The sequence below is a fragment of the Delphinus delphis genome, chromosome 3 (genome assembly GCF_949987515.2).
Source record: "Delphinus delphis chromosome 3, mDelDel1.2, whole genome shotgun sequence".
In the NCBI taxonomy this organism is placed as follows: domain Eukaryota; kingdom Metazoa; phylum Chordata; class Mammalia; order Artiodactyla; family Delphinidae; genus Delphinus; species Delphinus delphis.
This window is the reverse complement of record NC_082685.1, coordinates 95557183-95582142: the sequence shown is the minus strand read 5'-3', so window position 1 is coordinate 95582142 and position 24960 is coordinate 95557183. Positions and strand designations below refer to the sequence as shown.

Here is a 24960-nt window from a genome sequence, read left to right as displayed (position 1 = left end):
ATTAGGAAGGATAATAGTAATTTACAAGTTTTAACACATCCTCTATCATGCAACCCTAGCACCTGACTTAACATTTAAAGATTTCTCACCACACAACATCGGAACATTTTTTCCTCTGTATTAAGTATTAGACTATTGAATAACTATTATGAAGGGAAAAATGTTGCTAAATCTCTTTTTGGTAACATATACTAAAATAAATTCCAGGGGGATTTAGAACATAAATATGGTAAAAGAACCATAATAAAAGACATATAAATAAATGTGTATATAATTTGGAGTTGTAAAGATTTTTCTGAGCATAAAAAGGAAAAAAACCTTAAAGAGACTAACAAAGATAACTGTATACATATTAACTTCATTACATTAAAAATTACATGTAAGTAAAATTAAAAGGTAAATGTCAAACTAACCAAGCATTAGTAGCTTTTCTAACTAAGGCCATAAAACAAAATCAAGGTCATAAACAGTCACAGATGATAAATGGCAAAAGAATATAAAATATTGAGTTTCATTAGTAATGAAATAAAAGCATATAGAGATGAGATGCCATTTTCACCTAACAAAGTAGCAAACATTTTAAAAGATAATAAAAGTAGGTTTGATCAGGGTTTAGGAAACTGGCACTCTCACACATATACTGCTGGTGGGAATACAAAATGGTACCATCTTTATCAACAGTAACTTGTCAATATGTATCAAAATCATTAAAACATGCATGCCCTTTGACCCCAAAATTCCAATCGTAAGTGTTTATCTTAAGGAAATTATCAGAAATGATAACTGATATCTATGGACAAGGGTGTTTGAGCATGAAATGGCCTTAAGAAAATTTGCATTTATATAATGGTATACTACAAAAAGATAAAAGTCCTGTTTTTAATTCTCATGTCCTCTGATGTGTTATATCAGCTCTAGGGTGGGGCTTATATAATCTAAAAAAAAAGGATGTTTTTTAAACGTATTATTCCTAACACTACCCACAGGAAATTATCTGGACAAAGTCTTTCTTGGTGGGAATAAACAGAAGTGAGAAGGCCTTATAGCTGAGTGGTAGGAGGACTGGAGAGGACTGAGTGGGAGGAGAGCATGAGTTTTTTAAAAGTCAAGGAAGATTGATTTAGATATGAGAAAGTGCTCTTAATATAGGTGGATTTAAAAAATTACAAAATAGGGCTTCCCTGGTGGCGCAGTGGTTGAGAGTCCGCCTGCCTATGCAGGGGATGCGGCGGGTTCGTGCCCCGATCTAGGAAGATCCCACATGCCGCGGAGCGGCTGGGCCCGTGAGCCATGGCCGCTGAGCCTGCGCGTCCGGGGCCTGTGCTCCGCAACGGGAGAGGCCACAACAGTGAGGGGCCCGGGTACCGCAAAAAAAAATAAAAAATAAATTACAAAACAGTGTGTGAATTAAGATTCCAATGTTGCAAGAAAAGTGTGTGTATTAAATCTACATTGAGATGTTGACAGGAAGAGAGCTTATTTTTTATTATTTTTTGTAGTTTTCCACTGTAACCATATATTCAGAAAAAATATATATGCTATGAAAAAGAAGGAGAAACAGTTTTTTACAGGTGATTAGACACATTCTGGGCCTTACTTTGCTTCCAGGGCCAGAGCGAAGATGCCAGCAGCCAGGGGTGCTGAGGCAGAGGTGCCTGTGTGGGTCTCTGTGCAGTCGTTGTGCAGGTCAGCACTCGTCTGAGGGGCACCAGGAAAGAAAGAAACATGGGAGAACATGTGAGGAGTGTGATCCTGTCCCCGGGGGTTAGCCCTACCGAGGGCTGCATCTGTTAGGATCAGGAAGCCCAGCTGATTCGATTCCCTACTTCCTCCTCTAAACTACAGGCGGATGTTTGCCATCTGCTGATGTTTTAGCTCACTCTCCTCTATATGCAACTTGTCTATAATTCTGGCGTCAGAATGCCTTTTTCTGGGGATGAAGTCCTCCCACTATGAATTTTTTTTCTCTTCTGAGATTCCCAAATGAAATGCTGTCTGTAAGAAAGGGAGTGTTTCAAAATCACGGTGAATCATGCTGGCCCATTAATCATCAGGTCCATTGTGTTTGGCCTGGCATATTTAGAAGGTTTGCCTCAGGCACAATTCCCTTCTGCCTTCAGATTGACATTTGACTGCCTCTTCAGCACCAGGAGGTAAAGCCATCCTGATCTGGGCCACTTGAACTATTTGCACAAAACGTGTCTAGTGTGTGGTTTGCACTCACTGTTGACGTAATCTGATGGCCATGAGTTAGTGTCACATTTGTACTTTGATGAACATGGCGAGTTTTTCAAATGAAAGTGTGCTGGACTTAGATCTGGGCTCAAATTCTAAACCTGCCACTCAGTAGATGTGTCCCATGGGCAAGCCACTTGGTTTCCCCATCTGTCAAATGAGGTTGATATTTCTTGACTCCTATTCTGAGGCTGAAATGAGATCCTGTCTGTGAAAGCATTTTCACACAATGTGATTGCACATAAGGAATTACCCAGGCTAATTTTAGCTTAGTGAAGAGGTTGCTGAGATGAAGGGAAGAAACCAGAGAGACTTCCAATTAGTCTGCCTGAGGACCACAGTGGTGTTGGTTGAACAAGTACCTGGGCCAAAGGATTACTAACAAGACACCCACCCAGGCTCTCACACTATGATTTTTAGCTAGAGATTTCAAGGTGTGGGAGGGAGGTGCAAAAAAACCAGTTTGTTCTATTATCACCTCCTTTGGCTTCCCACTTGGAGTCGCTGAATATCTCAAGTTCTGGTAGCCCTGTTCCTCTGGGGGCTGCGGAAGCAAGGTTGCCCTTTTTACCTGTTGACGCAAGTAAGCCCCAGAGATGACTGTGCTGAGGAAGAGGTTTGCGTAAGACAAAGGCTATGTTAGTGCAACTGTCTCAAATAGAATCCACCAGCTGTCTCTTCTATGGCTCGTTTACTTAAGGAGGGATCTTTACAAAGATGGAAATTCTTCCTCCTGCTTCACAGAGTGGCTCAGATGAGGGACCGTCTATGAAATGGTGACTCTGAAATGGACCACAGGCCATTTTTTGAAAAGCCACTCTGAACACCCACAGGGTCATCAAGAACCAGGGGCTGTGAATGCAAGTGGGGCACATGTCTGGTAGGCTCCTTTACAGCAGGGTATAAGATATACCTGCCGTAAAGAACCCCTAGGTAGAATGTTACTGTCTCTTTGAGTAATTGAAGATGTGGGCACGAGAGGTAGGCCAGGGCTTCTAAGTTGAGACCATAGTTTTACTGTCTAAACTAGAGTAGGTTGCAGAAACAGGGAGTTCCGGAAGAGTGATCCTGCGTGAAGATCGTAGTTCTGACAGTTTTGTTGAGATGCCATTAATATGAATTTTACACACATTCCAAAGGCTAATTATTAGGCAGGTTACCCACAATCTAATTGGATCATGACCTGGTTTTTTACTGAGATTAGGCTCTACATACTTTAGCTGGTTGGTTCTTTCTGTGTCAGGAGTTAAGTTTGAGGCTTTCAATTCTTAAATGAAAAGAAGTGCCTCTCTTTGTTCTCAGAGCCCCCGAATGGGCCTTCATCATCATGCCCTTGAAGGGAAATCCAATAATTGCCCTTGGCAGTCTGACTCATGGAAACGAAGGCACAGCCACGCGGGGGCTGGAGATGTTCTCTGAGCATATAACCTTCCTAAGCTCCTTATTTGGATGCTGAGAAGTTCACCTCAGGGGAAATTTAGACTGTTATTTTCCTGTAGGTCGTCCATCCTTAGGAGACATAGCCAGTGTATGCTCTGTATTTTTATCATCTGCTAAAGGGCAAGTCAGACATTTTCCCTGCTATTAAAGGATCAACAAGTACAAGGGTGATAAAGCTCCAACAGCCCTAAAATCTCCTTTAAGGCTGTTTTCAGGGAGGCATCACACAAGCTGAACAGACATTTGGAGTCTCGGCCATATGTAATGACAGATTGGTGGCTTCTCAGGGCTGAGTTTAAAAATGACTGAGAGGCGACATCATTTTGGCAGAAGCATCATTATGCCCGGGAGAGAAAACTTCCCAATATATACCCACCCTTCAAGTGAGCAAAGTGTGAGTCTCCCCAGCTGAGACATGAAGCTTAAGCAAATCGGTTTGACCAAAGGATCCTTCTGAAGGCGAGCCGTGTTCTCCTACCTAAGCAGAGAGAGTTAGACAAAAGCAACCTACGATTCGCTGGTCGGTGTAATCCCCGCTGCTGTACGAGGTGGCCAGCGTAGAGGAGCACTTCTCAGCGTACCAGGGGGATAGGCCTTGCTGCGAGGCACTGCTGATGGAGATGGTGTAGATACTGTCCGTGTACCCATCACAGTCACAGTTATCTCCCTGACGCCCCCCATTCCCAGAAGCCCAGACGAAGATAGAGCCCTTTCCTTGTCTCCCCTAAAGGAAAAGCCAAAACATATCACGTCTATTATCATCACTGGGGTCACTGTCACATCCCAATAAAATCCCCAACAAATATATAAATACATGCATGAAGTTCTCAGAAACAGTAATTTGGAGTCTGTTTCAACTCCAGGTCCTCCAGCATCGATACTGGAACTCTCGCGAGACTGTATGTTACAAGCCACTGAGCTCTGGTGCTGCCAGCCCTCCTCCATCTGGGCCCTCTCTGGGATGGCGCTGAGTGAGGACTTTTCTCTTTTTTCTTTATTATGTGGATTCATAATCTGGCCTTCAGCACTCACTCGAATTTCTTCACTGTTCCCTTGGCTTATGTCACTACGCTTGAATCTTTGAACTTCCTTTCTTTCTGCTTGAATCTTCTGGCTGACTGATAGAATGACAAAATCAGGCATTATTCAGATCTGCTTTGCAGCTGCATTAAAAGGGACTCTTCAATTGAATGGAACTCGTCAAGGCTACCCTTTCTATGAGTTTTCAATTTGTGCTCTCCAAAATTCCTACTTTTGTTTCATCCTGTGCAGAACGAGGCCTTAGAATCCTGGCAAGAATGCACTCAACCCCAGTGACAGAGAAACACAACCAAGGCACAAGTATTCATCAGGCACGTGCAGAGAGGGAGGTGGCACATTGCAATATTTAAGGATGCATTTTCAGAGTATTTGAAAGAAGTCTGGGTAGTAGTTTACCTCATGTAGAAATCCAAAAGCAGCAGGAAAATGAGAAAGGACATATCCAGAGTATTTTTGAAAGTAAATATTCTAAGACTAATGAATATCTGTTGAATGTCAGACCCAAATGGGGAAAACTTTCTTAACCCTTAACTTCCATCCCTTTTAAGGACGATTTGGCTCTCTAAATGCACTTCAAATCATAAACAATAACAAGAAGTTCACAACCATTTCTATGCATATAAACTAAGTGTCCTTCCCTTCTCCTCATATTCAAACAGTCAGGTTTCATTTCAAGTGGGTCTGTGTTAAGCATCTCACCTGTTTGACACCATATTCAAAAGCCTTCTGGGCTAGTCGGCCAGGCCCCTCCACAGTTTTCCCATCATCATTAGGGCCCCAGCTCGCACTGTAAATGTCCACATGTCCAGGATTAAATCCAATTGAGCTGGCTTCAATAGCATCCGTCACAATGCCATCGAGCATCCTTATCCCTGAACAGCAAAACAGACAAATACATATGCTGATGTCAGTGTGTACATGTAGAATGGCACGATGCTCTTAATATTCATTTTTTAAAGGACTCCCAAAAGAGTCAAAAATAGGTAACCAGTGTATGTCCCAAATGACTGTGACCCAGCTGCTAAAAGCACAGCAGGGAGATCAAGTCACCGCCTGCATAAGCTTCCTTATGTGCTGTGCTGTGCTGTGGCCATGGTTGTTGTCACTTACAAAATGTCTCCCCTCCCTCTGCTGCCCTGATAACCTGAAAATGACAGGATAGCTTTCAGAAAGAGGCATCAAACAGCTCTCTCTCAACATGCCTGCTCATGACTATACCATGAATGGCTGTGGCCTGGTCAGTGCCTTACAGAGGACTCTGTACGGGAAACCGTGCAGCTTGAAAAGATCTACTTACAATAGGAAACTCACAAATAGGGAACAATCTCTTGTTTCTAAGCACTGATTAAAAATAACCCAGAGGCCATTCTTTTATGTGTTTGCTAAGAAACATTTTCAGGGAACATGCTTCCTTTTCTTCTAAATAATCTCAAGGATGAAATCATTGCCATGGATTTTACTCCTGAGGGGGAATCGGTTTTCATCAGGAGAAGGCAGATGCAGTGGCTCTATGCTTTCCAACAGGCTGTCACCCATCATCAGACTCATGTATTCAAGAGCCAGGAAGGCAAAAGCAATTTAGACGGATCCAGGCAGCTACCTGGTTATTCCTGGCTTCAGGCTAATGATGCAATGGAGTGCACAGCTTTATATTTTCACACTATTATTTACTATGGAGCTTGGGTAAAAGAACAGGTAGTTGACATGACTAGTAGAAGTTATATTTATTTTAAAAAAATTGTTTAAAATGCATTTAGGAGAAAAATCCCAGCTCTGCTATTTACTAGCTCTGTGATCTTGGGCAAGCCACTTAACTTCTATGTGCCTCAGTTTCTTCAGCTGTAAAATGCGGATGATAACAGCTCGTGTGCATTGAGGATATACTATATGCGGCTACCATTGTACAGGCCTTAAACATATGAACTCATTTATCCTTATGACAACCATTTGAGGTGGGTGCTGTAATTCTCCCCATTTTACAGGGAGAGAGACTGTGGCCAGAGAGGGACAGGGACTTGCCCAAGGCCACACAACTTGCAGCTGGGAAGCTGGGACTTGAATCCCAGAAATCTGGCACTCAAATCCATCCTGTTAACTTCCAGGATGTGGATAATGTCTTGGAAGGTAAATGATGGACATACAGTAGGTGTGTTTTGGTTTCCTGGAGAATCTTGCCTTTGATTCCTCCTCTATAAAATGAAGGGATGAGATGATTCTCTCACAGACTATAGCTACTTAGTTCATCATTACTTAAAAGCGCATTCTTTTTCTAGGTGATTATGTAATTTGTGCTCCTGCCTCCATTTTCTTTAAATTAACATGGCATTTTGACGATGCTGGTATAAAGGAATCAAGAATGACCCTTAAAATCTAGGAGTGTGCTGTAATAGTGAGAGATGCATTCTATATGCTAGGATGTATATTTATTTGATTTCTGAAATGGAATACAAAGCCAGATTCAAGGTATACTCAGGTAGAGCTTAAAGGAGTTTTACTGTCATTGCCATGTTCTACAATGAATCGTTTTGTTGTGGTTTTAGAAAACAAACTAAATGCAAAATTCATAGTATAACCATGAAAGCCTGAGGCAGGGCTAGTGTGAAGAGGAGAGACAAGTGTTTTATTCTCTGTGAGCCCCTGCAGATCCACCCTGCACCCTTCTTCACAGGAACGTGGATGGCAGCAGTGGGTTCTTTTGTCTTCCCATTGGTTTCAGCCAACTGAAACAGCAGCAGGAGGTTTGGGGGTGAGGGGAGAGTGAGGTACTCATTCCTGGATCCCCCCTGCTTAGAAGCAACTCCATTGTTGTACTCATGGCCACAGCTCCTGTCCAGTAGCTGTCTCATGTGGTCACAGCTTTCTCTCTCCAGTTTCCATGACTACTCCCTCCCCTTGCTCCATTAAGTCTAAAGGTGGTAACATCTGCTTACATCAGTTAGTCTCTTGTTGGTTTCTTTTAGCTCTTGTAAATGGTTCCTTTATTAAATTGCCCTGATGGAACTTACCATATGCTTACCTATAAAGACACTGACTGAAACAACCAGAGATTCTAAATTTTTGCTACCACAGATAACCTTTGGCTCCTTACTATAAGAAGTATGTATTCTTTTTATTGTTTTTAACTGTTCTTTGTTATGAACTAAAGGACTACAGAATTGACAGGCAGGGAAAATCTTCGCCTAAATTTACCTCCTCCTCCTGTTCTCTTAGCAAGCACTCAATAACAAACTCTTCTAAATCAGAACACAGAGAAAATTAGATTTGCTTCAAAAGCTATTCAACATTTCCTTTTCCCACCCAACAAAGACGTATGGGCTATATTCAGCTATCATTTTCTAAGAATCCAGGTCAATTGATTTGCTTGCAAATCACATTCAAGTCGTGTAGCAAATTTTTCATGGAGTTCATTTCTTCCTCTGGTTGTTGCAAAGTCCCCCCACACCACCCCATTTACACCAGGTAATGCAAGACTCAAATTAAGGTGCAAAACTACAGGAACAACCCTTTGCTTTACCTCCAACTTTGGAATTGTATGCAACTCCGACCCCACACTTGTGATTATTTGCTTGCATGGCAATTTCTCCTGCACATCTGGTCCCATGTCTGAGGATTAGAAAATAGGATTTATAAAACGTAAATGAGGACAGACATTGGTGTTGCATATGAATCCATGGTACATGGATATGTTAACTTTTTGTCAGGCTTGTTGCTGGTTTTCTTCCCATCGGTATTAGATGAAGTGTAGGTATCAGATGAAGGGAACACGTACTGGAGCCCAAGTATATGAGTTCAAGTTCTAGCTTCTGCCACAAACTAGTGATGTGACCTTGGGTAAGTTACTCGTCCTCAAAGAATTGTGACATCCCATAAAATATTGTATGCAGAACACTTAGGAAAGTGGCTGGTATATAGTAAGAACCCAGGAAGTGTTAGCTATTGATACCATCTCAAAGAAATGGTTTCTGTACCAGAATTTTGGTGTTAAAGTGACTCCTCACTTCCCCTCACTAGTGACTTCCTTGGATTAGTTTAACCTGTACAAGTCCTAGTAGGATGTGTAAAACAGAGCCCCCTCTCAAGCCCTCCTCTCCTCCTCTAACCATATACCAGACTAAAACATCTGAAGGTTTCCTGGTACCAAGAGGATTTTGAAATTTTAACAAGACACTACAGGCTATTTGGGAAACCAGGGTGCTCCTGCAACTCTGACTGGGACCAGAAACCTGAACAAGACTAGTTTTGCAACTAGGGACAATGAGGGTAATTTATGATTTCAGAGTGTTTGGGGAAAAAAAAAAAATCCATCTCTAAAACAGACCAAAGTCCACCATTAAAGTATCAATTCTGAAATTCTGGGGATAGTGATTATCTTTTCCCATCACTTCCCTGACCTCAGGAGGGTCAATAAGTTGAGAGAAACTTTAATGTGAATTTGTTTACTTCATGACTTTATTCCATTGTGGAAGCTCCTGGGAGCAGCATGAAGGCTGTTAGTGCCTTGGAGGAGCCACTGACCAGATATGCTGACACAGAGGAAAAAAGAGGAAGGGTTAGCTCTGAGCAACTCTGTCAGCCAGCTCCCTTTGAACACTACTGTACTAGACATCAATTAATTTAGCCCAGCATGAAATATAAAAATCCTAAATTGACTGGGTCATTTAAAATAAGCCTGTTTCAATCCCTGGTCTGGGAAGATCCCACATGCCACAGAGCAACTAAGCCCGTGCACCATGACTACTGAGCCTGCACTCTAGAGCCCGTGAGCCACAACGACTGAGTCTGCATGCCTAGAGCCTGTGCTCTGCAACAAGAGAAACCACTGCAATGAGGAGCCTGCACCTCGCAACGAAGAGTAGCCTCCGCTCGCTGCAACTTGAGAAAGCCTGCGTGCAGCAACAAAGATCCAATGCAGCCAAAAATCAATACATTAATTAATTAATTTTTAAAAATTGCCATCTCTCAAACCACTAAAAAGAGTTAAAAAAATTCTAAATATTGATACTTGATTTATTTAATACTTGTATTATGAATTAAAGAAAGAATAATTCCTAAGGAAAAAAATAAAATAAGCCTGTTTCACTTATCTTTTTTTCCCTAAAATACCAAAGATGATTTCCTGTTCTCCTTCCACTAAATGATGTTCCTCCTTTATGTTACTACTGGATAGGAGTCCTAAGTCAGAACAATGTAATTATCTTTAATTCACAGTCTTCCCTAATGTAGCAGGCACCCACTTCTTTTTGGTCTTCTAGCATTTCCCCCTTTTGGGAAGTGGCCCTTGCTCACTTCTTGTGATTCTCTATCATGAGGCTTGTCCTCCCAGAGAGCATTTCAAGAATTGATGCAGATTCTGGGGGAAAGAATTATATTCTTTCTCAAGAATCTTCAGCTTTAAGTTCCACGTGAGCCATGTGGATCTTGCTACCAGGCAGTGTTCTATTGAGAATGAAGCTAAGTGGAGGTGAGCAGCACTAGGAGATGGATACAGAGTAATTGGTGTCCTGATGGCATACTATTTGAGTTTCTGGATCTTGTAATGCTTGAAGCTGAACATCTCTTGGGGAAAAATATTTTCATATCTCCATTTTACTTAATCTTTGTGTTAGGATTCTCTCACTTGCAACTGAAGCTCTCCTGACCAACACACCCATTCTCTGAGAAATGCATGCATATTGAACACATAGAAGGCACCTTATGCCTGTGGATTAGCCTTCTTTCCTTTTGTGGAAGGGAAAATTCAGTTGCCATCATCGGGGAAATATGCTACCAGAAGTCACCACCACCTGTATTTCCATTTACACAAGATGGAAGACAGCGCCCAAGATAGCGAAGTCTCCAGGTAGAGCCTACAGAATCAACCTGTTGGCAAACATCTCCAGCATTGTACCTCTGTCCTAAAAATGATGCAGTATGACACTACCTATTATTTATCTCTCTTTATATAGTGTTTATCTCTCTTTACATAGTACTATTTTCTTAAAATGTGCAGGATCGTGGTACAAATAGGGGTTGATATCTTTGCCTCCTCTTATCCTCACTTCTCACCTGCACACCTTGAGAAAAAAAGACTTTATTAAAGTGGTTCTATATCATTCTTCCTAGACCTGCAGTTTTCTTTCCTTAAATCAGGCTCTGAGATAAAAGAACACTCTATTATCTTAGAACAATGGTTATAACTGGCATTTAAACAAATTGATTTTTAAAAAATTATTCCAGAAGATAATGTAAAGACTACTATTGTACTAGTTAAAATATCCTTGCCACACATGTTATAAAATAGATGAATAATCTGTAATTGGTGTTGAAATACTGATCACAAATTCATGCCAGATTAGTAGTAAGAGTTACCTGCACTTTTAAGATTTTGTTATTTAGTGATTCCTCATTTGATTTGCAGAGGAGAATTCAAATGTAGCTTTTATTAACCTCATTTACATAGTAATAAAGAACAGCAGCAACACAGATAGTTTGGAGAGATAATGCCCTTGGAATTGGGAGATAATAGGTCTCTAACTGCTATAAAGGCCAAGACAAAATGGGGCCATTCATTTTCTAAACCTAAGGGATTTATTTCTGACAATATGCTAGAAGGGTAACTCTACTTTTATTATACATTTTGATAAATGATGGGGATGCTAGCTTTTTGGTTGATAGTCAAGAGGACCCTGAGAGATAGCTGCTTATTGTGTAATTTTCAAATAGCAGATTCTGAATTGGCTTAGAAAATTGTCTCTGCTTCTGCTCTTATCAGATGATACTATTCCTGTCAAGCTTTTTTTCTCAGTGAAAGGAGGTCTACCTTAGTTGCTAAATGAAAAACCTTGATCATTATCATCATCATAGCACACATTTAACTTTTTCTATATACAAGGCACTATCCAAGCCAATTACATATATAAACTTATTTAATCCCCCTAAGAACCCAATGAAGTAGGTACTATTATTACCTCTTTAGTAGATGGTAAAACTAGTCACAAAGAAGTTAAATAATTTGCTCAAGGTCACTCACCTATTAAGTGGAAGATCTAAGATTTGATCTAAATCTAGCTGCAAAGTCTGTGCTCTCTTGTTTGGCCATGCTACACTAACTCTATGCTATGTGCAAGGTCCACGGTCTGCTATTCTCTGGAAGCTCAGAGTTTTCAGGCACAAAATACATACAATTATGTGTTGCTTCCTTGGGGCCTTTGGAACTCTGTGAATTGGGGGAAATGTGGCTATTATCAGTACCATAAGTTGAGAGTCCCTTTTCTGGGGGGGAAGGGAAGAGGGACATCTGAATTTCCCTTCTCATGAGTACAAAACTCTAGAGAATGTCATTTCACCAGGTATTCACCTATCATGCATCTACCACACAAGTTATCACCCACTTTGGATCCTGGGCCAGACCCAGTACACACTGCCTAAGAAGGAGGCTGACACCTTCAGCTAACAGTCTCCTCAGCTGTGCCCGTGTGGTCGGGAGCAGATTTCCCTCTTAGTCTTGATCAAGGGGATGGATTGAGAGTTGTCATTTTTACTTCATTCTAGGAAGAGTGTCCTTTTCTTCCAAGCACTTACTGCCCATTTCCTTAGTAAACTTCTTTTAGGAGGGTAGGGAACAGATACCTTGTCACCATTTTAGGAGACGAAATAAAAAATAAAGGCAGAGTGAGATGAGTGATTTCCTCAAGGTCATCCTCCCTCCTGGTAATTGGCAAAGCCATCACTACCAGGCAGGCTAACATTACAAGGTCATGCTCTAAAAGAACATGTGTTCCTTCTGGTCTTGCACTGCCCTCACTCAGAAATATGGCTGAACGTTTGTCTCGGGGGGTCCTGCTCTAAGTTCCTGAGATATCCCACTTTCCTCCAAGGGTGCCCTCTCATGGTTCCTTTTGTATTGTTACTGGAATGTTCTAACCTCAAGGGCTGTTTGCTGTTAACCCCTTTAAGAGATAAACCCTAAAAGAAGTAAATGGTACTGAAAGAACCCTCCCCAAGCCTCCCCTTCCCCTCAAGGAAGAAATATACACTCGGAAGTTGAGGCCAAGTCCTGGAGCCCCAGCCTCCCTTCCTGGGGTTTGTTGGCCTCCTGGAGGACAATCCAAAGTAACAACTTTAGGTCAACATTACTACACCAGCCACATGGGAATTCTGAGAAAATAAAGGAGAAGGAGAGAGGGAAACTGAGAGCAAGAGAGAGAGAACTCTATTGACCCTAATTGGTTAATAATCTGAGAGAGGAAGAAAGAAAAGGGAAGCACTTTATGTGGCATCCACGAAGAGCTTTTCCCTACTTGCTCTTTCCATCCCCACTTGTAGCAGCACTCATTTTGCCTTGGCTTTCATCTGCTTTGGTGCAAGTTTCTTTTGGGTGGAGCAAATGAAGAGGAAAGTGTGAATGTCTCCTTGAAGTCTGTGAGAGACATCATTATGCACAAAGATGAGTTTTCACACGGGCATGGACACTTGAGGCTGTGTGCCTAGAGGGTGAAGTTCCTTTGGAGCTAAGAAAAGAAAGGTTAAAATGTCTCTTGCCTTTGGGTCTTTATTTGGCCTCTTGCTTCGGTGGGTCTGGCTCTTGGCCTCACTCGTCACCTTGTGGCTGCTATGGAGAGTTAATTTAGGGGTCAGAAGATATCCTTTTTCTCTTCCCTTTAGCTTTAGAATACCCAGCAGAAATTCTGGAACAGGCTACTAATTAGCCCAATGCCCCGGAGACTGTGTTGGATTTGAGGGCCAAGCCCATGGTATATTTCTCGTCTGGTGCCTTGTCATATTCTTCTGAGGGAACTAGTGAGCATGGTTGTGGCCGACATAGGAAGTCGTGGGGATTTGTTACCTTGGTCATCTATATTTCTCTTCATGACTGACATCAAGCATGTTGCTAGTAATAAACGATTCATAGAGGAATTGGGGGCGGGGGGGGTGGACTCAGATTTTTATTCTTTATGTCTCAAACAATTTTTTTAAAGCCATAACTATTCAGTAACGTTTGAGGGGAACATTTCATAATGTAAGAAGAAAGTTTAATTGAAATATGGTTCTATAAACCCAAAGGAATATATAAATAGAAACTTTTGTTTCTGTTTTAAAAGCAACAAAATATTGTGGTATGGATGGTGTACGTGAACATTTTCTGAGAGCTCAAATGTGGATTATATTTATAGTGTAATTTTCTCAAGTAAGATAGAAGCATTTTAAAGCACTTACCCCCACCCCCAAATCCACATTTACTCACTTGTTCTCATTTGTGGGATCATATCGGGGAAATGGATCATGGTCATTGTCGTTAAAATCATAGCTAGCCTCTGGATCCTAAAGAGAAAACAAAAATAACATGGTAGCATCATAAAAAAAGCAGTACTTTCCGAGCCTTCTATCCCTATCCTATTCCCATCCTGGCTGATAGCTCGAAAGTCTGCATTTTAGAGTTTCTGGCCCAGTTTCTGATCATTTATCATCCCCATAAACCAGGCAGAGGTGATATACACAGAAAAGTGAGTCATCATCCAATTCTCAGTGAATGTTTCCAAACCTCTAGCTCATAGACTCGCATAGGATATTAGAACAGAAGGAGTCAAAGTTCACTTAGTTCAACCACCTCATTTTCCAAATGAGAAAATTGAGGCCCAGAGAATTTGAATGGCTTAATTAAGCTAGAGCCCTAGTTAGTGACACTTTGATGCTCATCTTTCTTAAGAATATAGGTGCAAAGAGCTGGCTGTGGGCTGGGGCTCAGGTCTGCAGTGATCTCCTTCAGCCTCCTCAGTTAAAATAAACATGTAATTTAATTAAAGAGGCTGTGCTTGAAATTCAAGACAAGCTTCCAGGTCCCACCCCCCTTTGCAATCAGATTGCTACACTTAAACATCTTCCACGTAGGAATTGTATCACTACTACTGCTACTTCTCTATGTTTTCCATATCTTTTAATAATTCCTAATCTTTTTCATCTCTTCTTTTCCTTCCTGTTTCCTTTGCTCTTTAGTTGGGGAATGTTGGTTGAGTAGAAAGGATGAGAGAAAGACAAGGGGCAATATTCAAGATGAAACACTGATTTAAAGACCTAAAATATTATGGAGAACTTCATAACCAATTAAGTAAATAACTTTCATTTACTTATTTCCCATTTTTAGTAAACTTTTCTCAGCTTGCCATTTTTGTATTGTGTAGTGCACGCTTTGATTTGCATGGAAGGAATCACATTCACATAACTTCACAATGTGAGAGATATTGACCCATAAGGGATGTCAGCAGGAAGACTGTGAACATGGTCTCAGGCATCAGGCTTGATTTGATTGCTTTCATGTCCCCAAATACTGAGTGGCATAGAGTTTGAATGGCTTTTAATAATCTAGCTGATGTTAAGTGCCTCCCCCTACCCCAACACACATGCTTTCGTACAATCCTTGGCTCCAGCAAATTCTTTCGATGCCCAGTGATACAAAAAAAAAAAAAAAAATTTATGTGCACTGGCAGAAGGGTGAGGGAAGTGGCAAAACCGTGGCCCGTCATTACCAGGGCTGACATCAGAGTAGCCTCCTGCTTGAGGGAAGCAAAGTCCTAACTGTGTGTCAGTGTAGACAACTCCCTAAGTTGCAGCAATGGGAGGGCTTAGACTCACATAGTTGGCATAGATGTCTGTGTGATTCCACTCCAAGCCATCATCCAGTACAGTGATAACAACTCCTTTGCCTGTGATGCCTTTTTGCCAAACAGGTATCACGTGGAGGTCCAGCTTGGGCAGGGCTGCAGTCATCCTAGTATCTTGCTGATAAAGAAAAACCAAGAAGCATTGATAAAACCATGACTTGTTTGCTGCAAAATAAGAACTGAAGCTCCAGTCTGGAGACCCATCTTTCTTCTTCCTGGGGTCACTCTATTCATTAGAAGCGGGCAATTAGGTGAAATAAAAAAACAAAGTTAAGGGTGAGACCAAGTGAATCATCAGAGTGCTGCTCTTTTTCCAGTTGTTCCAATGGAAAATCACTCAAAAGGATGAATCACCCTGTGCCCCTTGTCTTTGAGCTGCGTGGCTTTGAAGAAGTTCATCCCTAAGTTGCTTTCATTTATAATTACGTGCTCAAGCTTTTCATCTACCAAAGCTTTATTTGATGTCCCATGTTTCCATCTCCCCCCCAAATCCTGAGCCTCCACTGCCACACTGAATGTACTTTATATTGTCTGGTTCACAGCTCTTCAAGGATGTTTTTATAAATTTTCTAAAAGAAAAGACAGAACCTGGAATGCCCAGGAGGCTGTGGTCTTACCAAGACTTGCAATCTAACTGCCTATGTCCAAGTATTAGTGATTTAGGGAGTAAGTACCTGTGAGAGAAGATTTGGGATTTGTTTTCAGATAATTTTTCTGTTAGTTACTGTATGTGGGACTGTAAGGAAGAAGAGCTAGACAGCAAGGGAACACAGATATGAGCACATCCCCAAGCATTCAAGAGAGATGCACTAGAAGAATGCCTGCTTTTTAGTGAAGAGGTCAACAAGATATTTATAAATAACAACAATCAAAAGTATCAGTGAATGCATTGGCCCCTGGCTGATGTCCTCAGAAAGAGGTGGGGGCAAAACAAGAATTTACTAGGCCAACATGAAGCTGAATCACAGGAGGCTGGAACTACACACAGATTGTTGGCCAACGCCAGAGAAGAAGGACTCTCTGTCAGTCAGAAGAATGATCATAGAGTGTGGTTGTTAAGAATATGGCCTCTGGAGCCATGAATTATGCCCCCTCCGCTATAATTACGTGATTTTGGCAAGTTATTCAACTTGCCAATGTCTCTGTCTCTTCATCTGTTAAATGGGGATACTTACTATACCTACAACAAAATGTTGTGTGAGAACTAGATGAGTTAACTCATGTCAAACATTTAGAATAGTATTTGACACATAGCAAATGCACCAGTGTTAGCTAATGAGTCTCTTCTGCTGCAAGGAGTAGGTATTGCCTAGGTTAAGAGAGTTTCAATAGGAATTGATCTCCTTTCCCATCCATTATGCAACAAGGATGTCTAAGCGTTAGCTTATGGTTGTCATGAAAATTCATCTTTTATAATATTCTCAACAATAAACACTTCTATTAACATGTATTACTACGATAGAGGCTTAACATTAAAACAGAGGAGAGCACTCCGTAGGCAAGCAGGAACACTTACAGTTTCTCCACTAGGTGCCTACATTCCAACAAGCATTTGATAACTATCTTAAAGGTAGAACTGGTTCGCAAGTCTGGACCTCTGCAGATAGATGCCTTTTGTCTTTCCTTGTGTTCCTTCCTTTAGCCTAGTTCAGAAATTCTCACCTGTAAGCATGTGCAAATTGCCTCTCAGGGCTATATATACTGAATCATGTTCACTGTACTCTTTGGGTGATTTAAAGGGTTCTCAAGAGAAACTTTGATCAAATATGTTTTTTTGCCATGACTACTGTTTTGGAACCCCTAACTTGCAAGACATGATTCTTCTGTACTTATTCCAGATAAACTTAAGAAGACAAAAGGCAACAATCCCTCCTCTCATAGTAGCTAAAGATCTGTGTTTCAGACATCCTCACATAATAAAACAGAAGATCCAGATCATGGAAGGTCCCGTCAACCCTAATCTCTAGGTAACACAGCCCTCTGCTGAATTATCTATCATTAAAAAATCTGTTGTGCAGATATAACAAATAACCCAGGTCCTACACAGTCCTCCTGTAGGTACTTACCAAGTACCACTGCTGATTCCACATCGGATCATTGAAGAGATCTAGTGCTGAGTCTCTTAGAACTGAACGTTTACTTCTCTCTTTTTCATACTGTTGTTCAGCCCATAGCACCTACAAGGAGTTTTAGAGCAAAAAAATCAACAAATAGCCACCTCTGGTGTAATCATCTTCCCTCTAACTAGCTCTAGTACTCTCTCCATCAGAGTTCAGGCAGCTCCACAGTGTTTTCGTTTGACTATAGATCAAACTGGCAGCTCAGTGAGAAGAAGGGATTGCCCACTGGTGAGATGAACATTTCCTCTATTACAGTAAAATGTACCTTTAGGGGGAGGAGAAGCAGTCAGTGAAGTGATGATTCCCTCAAATTATTTACACTGTGATTACAGTGGAAGTAAAAGTTCAGCCTGCTTTCACCAGCAAATGGACCATATTACTCACTTTTATATTGAGGTTCCAGGGTTCTGTGGCAGAAAATTTGTGCATTTTCGTGGAATGAGTCAACAAGCTAAGAGATCCTAGAACTGCTGTTATATTGCTCTTACAGCTTAATTTCTCTTTCTTTATATACAAAAATAGAAATTGCAAATGTGACAAAAGACAAGAAAGGCGCTATGTCTTGGCAGATTTGAAATTCTGCCTCCTCTATTCTTCAGCCTTCTGTTTAAGTGTATTTAATATGAGAAACAGATCCAGGGTGATGAATGGGCACTACTGACCATGCACACTTACCATTGATTTAGTTTCATATATTATGCAGACACCTGACAATACAAAAATTACCTTCCCCACATTTATAGCATAATCCTATTATACTTGAGGCCCTGAGAGGGTGAGGGGCTGCCTTGTGGTTATATTCATGATGAGATAATACCATGCTCTAATTTTGCTGAGCAACATGACTCTTTCCTACCCAAAACATATCCTCTCTTCTGTACTCATGATGATAGTCCATGGTGTGATAGGATATTTTTAATGTGAGAATACTAATGAGTCAGATCCAAAAATAAAAACTGAAAAATAATTTGCAACTAAAGGATAAAACCATCCACTAAGACTGTCCTGAATTTCCAATTAGAAAATGTACTGCAAACCTATTATAAACATTGGGAGGGACTTGAGAGTTGGAAATCAGTCACTATAATTTATTTTTAAAGTGCCTGTGTCTTCAAGCGTAAGTGTTTTGGCTTAAAATACCTCAATGCTTGGAATATACTGCCTGTCTTCTGAGTTGGTCTTTGGGAACTGGCTGCTAGGGAACAAGTACTAATCTTTGAGGGAGAGAGTCACTTACAGTTGGAGATTTCATTAACAGGCTTATAAAGATAGCTTATTGCTGCATTTCAGAGTGCTAATTTGAAAGAATATCATCCCTATCAAAAAAAAGGAGCAATAAAATGAAAATCAAAAGCAATTTTTAAAAAATGGAATATAAGAGGAGACACTCTGTCATCTGATCAGATAAACATCCAATTGTTGGAAACAGTGTTATGATTAATGTCATTAACTCCAAATGCCATATTAATCTCTGTAAGAGCAGACCAAGTGGAACAGAGCAAATTAATGGTGTCCTTCTATTATGTATATAATAAGTATCATGTGCTTAATTGTAAATAATCCTTTTGATTTGAAAAGGGAATTAAAAATCATCTAGTCTAACCTCCTACTGCAAGCTTCAGTGTGTTCTAGGGTTTTTCCTGAACTAAAGTTATTCTGGGTATAACTTTTCATAGGATTATATAGACTCCTTTTTTATGAAGTTATGCTGAAGAGTAAATTCTTAGCTCTTCTTCCTTATGCTTTGAGATTTCTCCCCCAAATCAATTATTAAGGAAATATCTAAAGAATAGAACTGGGCCATCTCTTCATTTTAGTGAGATACTGAGTAATAGTAACAGTTAGGTCTGCTCCACTCTATCCAATTTCCTCCTATTAAGATGAGAAGGAAGGTCAGTTTTACTTTCTTGTGCATTAATGTCAGGCATGTATTTAGGCAGACAAGGAAATCTCTCTCTTGTTTTGCCCAAGGACTAAGCCTAGCCAGAGTGCTAGAAGTTGCCCTACCTTCAAAGCCCACATACAATTAGCCATCTGCCTTGGGACAGCGAAGAGAAGATTTCGCTGGACAAGAAACGTTTAAAGTAATGTCCAGGGCCTCTGATTAGGTCTCTCACTTCTAGCCATTAACTTGGGTAAAAGCCAGCAATGGTTGTTTGTGAGCTGTGGTGTTGCTGTCTGTGGTCCTGATACAGCATTCTTGGTCTGGGTTTGGTTGCTTCGTTCATGTTTGAACGCTGGTAACCCAGGCCCAGTCATTTCCTACTCTCTTAATCTGTCTTCCTTTTCTTCTTTTTTTTTTTTAAATTCTATCAGTTGCATAACAAATAAAATAGCAAATTATTTTACAGGGTTCACGAATTCCTGTACTTTAAACAGTTCTAGCACCTTTCTGTCACTTATACTTTTCTTTATGGGAAGTTGAAAGTATGTGTTGTATCTCTCACAAAGCTTCCAGAATTCTTTAGAATGTCCTAGACAACAGAAATCATGTACACAGACATCAGGCCAGCCAGGATAAGTGTTCACCAGTATGGCAAATTCTTGTGAAATGGCAACGTTGTGTATGCAGATTCCAATACTTCAAATTTCTATTTCATTTCAACATTCTATTGGTGTGTTTGCTGACCCTGAAAACAGACTTCAAAATCAAAAGGTACATTAGATATACATGAAATTGGCTCCACACTTTACCTATATCCATTCTAGACATTTCCTGCTGTTGCCTAATCATTGAATATGTATACAGACCAGGATAAAAAGAGATCAAATGCTTTGGATCAGACTATACAATACTTATAGAAATATTTGCCTCATGAAGACATGGATTTAAAGCTCCTTCAAAAGCACTAGTTCCCTACATAACCAAACCAGACAGAATAGCAGAATGTTTTTTCAATTACACTGAAATGTTATTAAGAACAGGGTTTATGTATTATATTTCTTTGGCATCATCACATCGGATATCAAAGTGCTTGGTACATAATAGGCATATAATAAAAGTTTGTTGATCGATTGTATTGTCAAACAGTTCATCAGTGCTGCCACTTGATTCTCATATTCATTTTCATGCTCTTAGACTGGATTTGTGAGCTAGTGTTTATAGTGTGTGTGTGTGTGTGTGTGTGTGTGTGTGTGTATATATATATATATGTATAAAATTTAGTCAGCCAATTCAATCTGATCCAGTTATTATTATGTGCAATTATAACACTATGAAGATAATAAGAAACACTACAGATTTTGTGAACACAATAAAAAAATCATATTTGCTTTTGCTCTTGTTAGCAATCACAAAGAAGGCAGATAAGTCAGGTTACTGGTTTGAAGACAAATGCACAACACTTACACGATCATCATCAGATAATCTCTTAGTGATATGAAGGGCACTCCTTCGAGACCTCCGAGGATGGTTTTTATGTTTGAATAAGTAGTGATTTTCAAGTGACCCAATCTATAAAAGAAAAAATTAAAATAAAAATCCTCTTTCCAAAGTAAGTATCTATAGGTTAGGTTGAAACACAGCTAACTTGGAGACAGGCAGCTTTTGTTAAATCCATTTCTTGTATTGAGGTTAACTTTTTTCTTCATGAGGAAGACACTGATAGAAGCCTTCCCTCTCAGTGTGTTGAGTGAGACGAGCTTCATGACATTATCACTTGGGCTTACAGCATACTTGGGAGCCGTTGATGCTTCTGTTCCATGTATTTCAGAGGAACTACATTTGCTTTTCTAGGTGATGTTATTGTGTAGATAGACATTTCTTAAAAAATATTCATTTTGTCAAATTTATTCTGTCAGAGAACAATAATTTGTGGAAGGCAGGCAAACCCTTTGGTACGATATATAGGCAGTGCCACATTCAGCTAGAATAATTTGTAACGAAATATAGCCATTGAATCCATAGTGATAATTATTATAAGCTACTAGTAGTGACCATCTGACTTTCCAATAGTTCAAGTCTTTGAGGAAGAAACCAGCATGCCACATTTAGGACAGGTGTTCCACCTTGGAGTGTGTAAACTTCTCTGGGTGACTGTCAATACATTTGGTCCATTTAGAACTAAGTTCATTATTCTTTTAAGCTAGTTTCCCTTTATTCAAAATAGTACTTAATTTGAACCTACCAAATTCTCTAGATGCCCTGTATGTTTTTAAACTGAGACAAACAATTGACAATGGGTTATTTCAGAAGAACTGCATTCTTTAAATTGGTGTTTCTTATCACCTAGAGAATTTTTTAATAGAGATGCTTAGGGCCTGCTCCAAGCCTGAACCTCAGGGGCTGAATCTGCTATAAGCTTTACATGGAGTTGGGGAGAGAGAATATTAGCCATAAGAAAAGATCACCAGTGCTTAGCTCTGTTTCTGCTATCAACTGGTTTTGCTTCTTGTCACCCCTGCCCCCAGTCCTAGCTTTTGAGGCCTTAAGGAGCTCAAGATAGTGATGCTAAGTTAAGTGTAAACAAAGGAAGAAACAAGCAGAGCCAGGAAAGCACTATCAGTCTTTTACAAAGAATTATTATTTTAAAAACATTTACTAGTGATGCCATTTAACTGGAAATATGCATATGCAAATCACATGCAAGTATAGATAGGTTTTCCCACTATTTTCTGAAGCCTCTTGTGACTATGCCACCCCTTCCTCGAAGATCCTACCAAGAGTACTGATTTATTGTTATTTATTTATTTATTGAGACTTGTGATTTTGAAAGACAGTCCGCATAATGAATGGTCCGGGTTTGGATGTATGTCTGGGGCTAATAAGGTGAGAAAATGAAGAGGGAGTTATTTTTTGCTCTCTCCTCCAATCTCCTTTCACACAATTACCAATGCTATTTAGCTACCCAAAAGATTAAGTTCCCAGTTTTTTTTTTTTCCCTCATAGGACACACAAGATTTCCATGATGCCCACAGTACCCACCCATACAGTTCTGCCCACTACTCACTCTCTTTTTAGATCCCAACAATGCCTTGCGGTTTCCAGAATTATAAGTAAGTCACTTTCTTTTTTATCTCCCTGATTTCCCACAAGCTGTTTTCTATGCCTGGAGTGCCTTCTCCAATGTCCTCATGTTCTCCAGGGCAACCTTTGATTCTTCTTCCTAAACCTGTGCAAGTGTTTCCTCCTTGGGCTGTCTTCTTTCACCCCTCCCCAATTCCCTTCCATCCTCAATCCTTCAATCAACAAGTATTGAGACTCCAGGAACAGCTTCTTTTGCTATACCAATTGCTTGCAATTGCAGTCATTTGTTTCTAAACCAGTCTCTAGACTCTCGATTCCTTGAAAGTTTATTTTCCTCCTATTATTCCTCAGCCCCTAACACGGAGCCTAGCACAGAACAAGGACTGGACAAAAGCAGAAGTATGGGTCTGCTACTGGGACACGGAGAAGAGAATTCAATATGCGTATTGACTTCCCTGCTGGGAATTTCAGACAGTTTGGCTCATGAAGTTGGAGAATGAAGCCTCTGGGAAGGAAAAGCACATTCCCCAGTGGATCTGGATCTATGGAATTGCCAACGCCCACACCCCATTACTCATCCATGACTTCAGCTGCATCTCTACCACCACCTCTAGAAAAAACGCGCCAAAATGTTTTACAACTCCTTCCTCCCTCCCCCCCCCCCCCCCCCGGCCCGTTTCCATGCACAGCAACTCACAAGGCAAGGAATGAGGGCTTGATTCTGAGCCAAGGGAAAGGAAAGCTCAGATTAGAACTCACACCCCCTGCGGTGCACAGCTAAGGAGCCCCCTACATAATGCCTTAACGGCCCCCCACCCCCCAGCTGTCTATTAAGCCAGGCCTTGCTTGGACGGGCAACAGCTTTTTTCACTGGATGAAACCCCTGGAAAGCGAATACGCATTTGGCTGGGGAACAAGAAAGATATCCTTTCCCCAGTCACTTCGGCAGCTTGACCCTTCAGGGGAACTGACCGAGCAAAGTTGTGAAGCTCGGACGTTGCAAGTTTCCATTGAGAATCCAGAGCTCGCGGTAGAGGCCCGGAGAGTTGGTCCCATGTCTTTCACCCACCTCATTCTGCCACTCCATAGCCCCCGAGCCCCCGGGTCGCGAGGCCCGGCCACTGACACTCTCCCATTTCCCTGGGCGTATCCTCGAAGGCTGCCGGCGAACATCTCCAAGCCTGCTTGGCCCCTTGAATCAGGACTTGGATCTGCTGCTGCCATATTGAAAAGAATGAAACAGCCAGCTCCTGACGCAGACCCGCGGAGTCTCAGGGGACAGAGCGCACTGCCTCTCCTCTGGGCACTGGTTAGTAAGAGCCTGCGTGCATCTCAAGTTCCGTGAACAAGCGTGGAGGGATTTTTCTTCCAAACCGCGCGGGAACGGATTTCAATTCCAGAGCGGACAGCAGCAAGACTAAGCTGTACCCAGCTGCAGCGGCTTGGTTCTGCCTGGCTGCGCCCAGCCCAAACAATAAATAAGGCAAGCCTTCTCCAAGCGCGCCAGGGCCGAGAGCTGGAGAAGCTCCCGCTCCTTGCCACTGTGCTCAGGAGAGTGCAACCTGGGACTCCCACATGGGAGATTACGCTCCAGTCCCGCCAGTCCCCTCGAGCCCCAGAAAGTTTTTTGAAAGTGCAAACTCTTACCTGACCCAAAAGGTCATAGCCCAGCTCCTCGGCTATCGCTGAGGCTGCCTCCGGTCCCCCGGGGATCTCCGCCGCCCATTCATTCACAAACTGCCTCTTCGCTTTTACATTATTCAATGCACACCAAGCGCAAAAGAGAGCGAAAGCAGTACACTGCAGAGTCCAGGCTCTTGGCTCCATGGCTCTCCCACTCGCTCGCACACGAGTGGGAAGGAGAGGGGGAATGAGAAGCAAGATAGAAAAGCCAGAAAGGATCGCCCCTTCCACCCTCCGGCTCTGGACCACTTCTCGCTCCCGGTTGTTCTGCGACAAGACAGAGACGCGCAGGAGAGGCTGGGCGGCGGCGAGCGCTCAGTGCAGCGCTTCGGTCTCCCGGTCTCCCGGCAGAGTGGAGCCCCAGCCCTTCCGAGTCGGAATGGAAATCAGTGTTTACACGTCAAATCTACGAAAGCCATCTCTTGACGTCAGATCTACCTGGACTAAGATCTGGATGGTATTCCCAGCGGGATGGAGAAGCGGCTAAAATAAGCAGCAGAGAAGAAAAGGAAGGAAACGTTTGCTCGTATCGGTTAAGTCTGCTCCCGTTCTGATTGTAAATTCTGTAGCCGTGAGGAACACCTTCACTTCTCAAAGAGAAGTGCCCCATTTGAATATAGCTACCACGAATCAAAGATCTGGCGTGCAGCACACTTTCCTTCCCTTCTGTCCGTTTTCTTTATCTTTACTTGATTATCTTGTGTAAGAGGAGAAGGGAGGGAGGAGGATTCTTATAACGGCCCTGTGGATATCGGCACCTGCTATGAAGAACAGGGCTTTTCAGTCTTTCAGATCGGACAGAGGCTGGGAGGGCAGAGAGAAGGGAAGCTTCTACTGC

The 24960-nt window shown here is 41.5% G+C and overlaps 1 protein-coding gene across 1 annotated transcript in view; it reads right to left on the bottom strand.

Moving 5' to 3' along the window:
• The window catches only part of PCSK1 (proprotein convertase subtilisin/kexin type 1), a 42925-nt gene extending 18502 nt beyond the window's left edge, over positions 1-24423 (bottom strand). The window contains exons 1-9 of the mRNA XM_060009132.1: positions 24087-24423; positions 20823-20927; positions 17420-17530; positions 15325-15471; positions 13940-14016; positions 8231-8319; positions 5416-5588; positions 4187-4399; positions 1598-1698 (exon numbers count right to left, since the gene is read on the bottom strand). Of these exons, the coding sequence (XP_059865115.1) occupies positions 1598-1698; positions 4187-4399; positions 5416-5588; positions 8231-8319; positions 13940-14016; positions 15325-15471; positions 17420-17530; positions 20823-20927; positions 24087-24266 (1196 nt within the window). The 5' untranslated portion in view covers positions 24267-24423. The remainder of the gene's footprint in view (positions 1-1597; positions 1699-4186; positions 4400-5415; positions 5589-8230; positions 8320-13939; positions 14017-15324; positions 15472-17419; positions 17531-20822; positions 20928-24086) is intronic.
• Positions 24424-24960: the final 537 nt, after the last annotated feature.